The sequence below is a fragment of the Pyxicephalus adspersus genome, chromosome 8, assembly GCF_032062135.1.
Source record: "Pyxicephalus adspersus chromosome 8, UCB_Pads_2.0, whole genome shotgun sequence".
NCBI classification, from domain to species: Eukaryota; Metazoa; Chordata; class Amphibia; order Anura; family Pyxicephalidae; genus Pyxicephalus; species Pyxicephalus adspersus.
The window spans coordinates 19,459,550-19,461,543 of NC_092865.1; the positions used below are offsets into that span (position 1 = coordinate 19,459,550).

Below are 1,994 nucleotides of genomic sequence, written 5' to 3' on the forward strand. Positions count from 1 at the left end.
TTTTTTGTTTTATATTTAATTCCGCTTTAATATTGTAGAATTGCACTTTTATTAAAACAGTTTCAAAGTATGTACAAAGACAGCAGAAGACATACAGAAAAAAGAAAAAGATCAGAAACACTGCTGAATTACAGTAACACAAAATAAATAGAAGCAGTAACAAATATGATCAAGTCAGTGTTAAAGGAAACCTGTTTCAGTAGCCACGTGATAAGCCTCACAGGAAAGCAGACATTTGAAAGCTCTAGAGAGGAAGTGCCTATAGAGGAACTATAAAAAACAGCTTTCACAGGAGGCTTCACACATGGGCAATTTGCTTCATGACAAATTATTTTAATGTACCCTGCACATGGGGCATGTGCTGGAGTCTGGTTGTCTTAATGTTACACTTCTATGAGAAGATTCATAATCTGTGCTTCATTCTTTGAAGTCAAGAAACTGCTGCAGCTTTTTCCGGTGTTCTGTGGATGCTGGAATGGCGCTAAGTGTGGGGAAAAAAAAAAAAAAGTAAATATGCATACTGTTACATTTATACAATAAATTTAAATTTTTTAAGTTTAAAAACATTTTGCTTTTAACCATTTAAGGGCCTTTGGTGTAAGAGATATACAATAGAAAATGTCAGAATGTAGGGTCTCCCCAGCTTTTTTTGGTAATCTCACCTTCCAAATGACAGCCGGGGATTGCTAAATATTACATAGCAGGAGAAGCTGTCAAAATGCAGCCTCTCCTGTTTAAAAGGATACTCAGATAGTCTTTAACTGTCATTATTACAGTGCAAGTCCTGTTTACAGGCTGAACAGTCCATAGGCAGTATTTAGGTACAAGAGCCTAAGTGGGTAAATACGTACTGTAAGTGCTCTCCGAATGTTGTGGTTATCCTATAGATAGCAGTCTTCAGAGTAGATCGCAGGGCAAACCGTAGTGTCTTATAGGAGGAATCCACCAAACCTGACGCAGCTCTGGCAGGCTTGCTGGATGCATGTGGGAGCTTAAAATGCTTCTCTACTGCCTACAACAAACAGGTTAAAATTAAGCACAAATGTTTTTTAAAACACAGAATGCCAAATATGATGAAGTTATTACAAACATGTATATAAAATTTGCTAAAAGGCTTCCATAAGGCCGTTTCAAACTTGATCAAAGCATAAAATTAATTATTGTACACACAGCTCTCATACAAAGCAAAGCTCCTGGGTACAAGGCACTATAAAAGTGACTCTTAGAGGAGTGTAGAATTAAACATTTGCCAGGGCCTGGCACTATGCCTCCTACCTCCTGTAGATTCAGAAGTGTGGCTAGTATGTTGGACAGTGTTGTCTGCACCACCCCCATCCGGTCTTCAGAGAATGAGGCTGCCACCAGATGAGACAAACCTTAAAAGAAAATATTGATTTAAAGCCAGCAATAACAGGAGGAAGACATTTCTGGTCATTATGTTACAGGTAACCCTGTCACAAAGGAATAAAATCCAAACAAAGTGATGGGAATATCTTTACCTAAAAATCCAAAGCCTTCCTTCTGCCCTTTTCATTCATACCCGTCCTAATGCTCTTTTCAGTGTGATGCACAGTTTCACAGAATATCAGTTATAATTTGAATGTTTATTTATACAACTGTGACTCCAACTGCATCGTACTATAAGAGCGGTTTTAGATGTCAATGAACAGAATTTGCCAACCTACTGAGTATTCAGATAATCCTTCTTATGTCTTCATAATTATGTAAACATGTGATTTTATTATTTTTTTTTTTATTATTTAACCTCCAGCCTTGGGATTCTACTGTTCAGGTTCTAAGTTGCTTCTTAGACTTTTCTAGAATCTCACCTTCCAAAGCCCAGATATGGATCTGTGAGTCTGCAAACACTTCCTGACTGGAGGCCTCTGGATGCTGCAGAGACAGTATAATATAAAAACATAAGTGATAAAGAACACAAAGATTTAAAATATCCAATCCTCACACACCTATCTCTAAACTGGTGGAATACACAC

General features: G+C 37.4%; 1 protein-coding gene across 1 annotated transcript in view; it reads right to left on the minus strand.

The window, feature by feature from the left end:
* Positions 1-1,994, minus strand: part of NDC1 (NDC1 transmembrane nucleoporin) — a 15,411-nt gene continuing 13,417 nt past the window's right edge. Inside the window, exons 15-18 of the mRNA XM_072419672.1 lie at positions 1,830-1,893; positions 1,276-1,376; positions 852-1,012; positions 1-481 (exon numbers count right to left, since the gene is read on the minus strand). Coding sequence (XP_072275773.1) covers positions 418-481; positions 852-1,012; positions 1,276-1,376; positions 1,830-1,893 — 390 coding nt within the window. The 3' untranslated portion in view covers positions 1-417. The remainder of the gene's footprint in view (positions 482-851; positions 1,013-1,275; positions 1,377-1,829; positions 1,894-1,994) is intronic.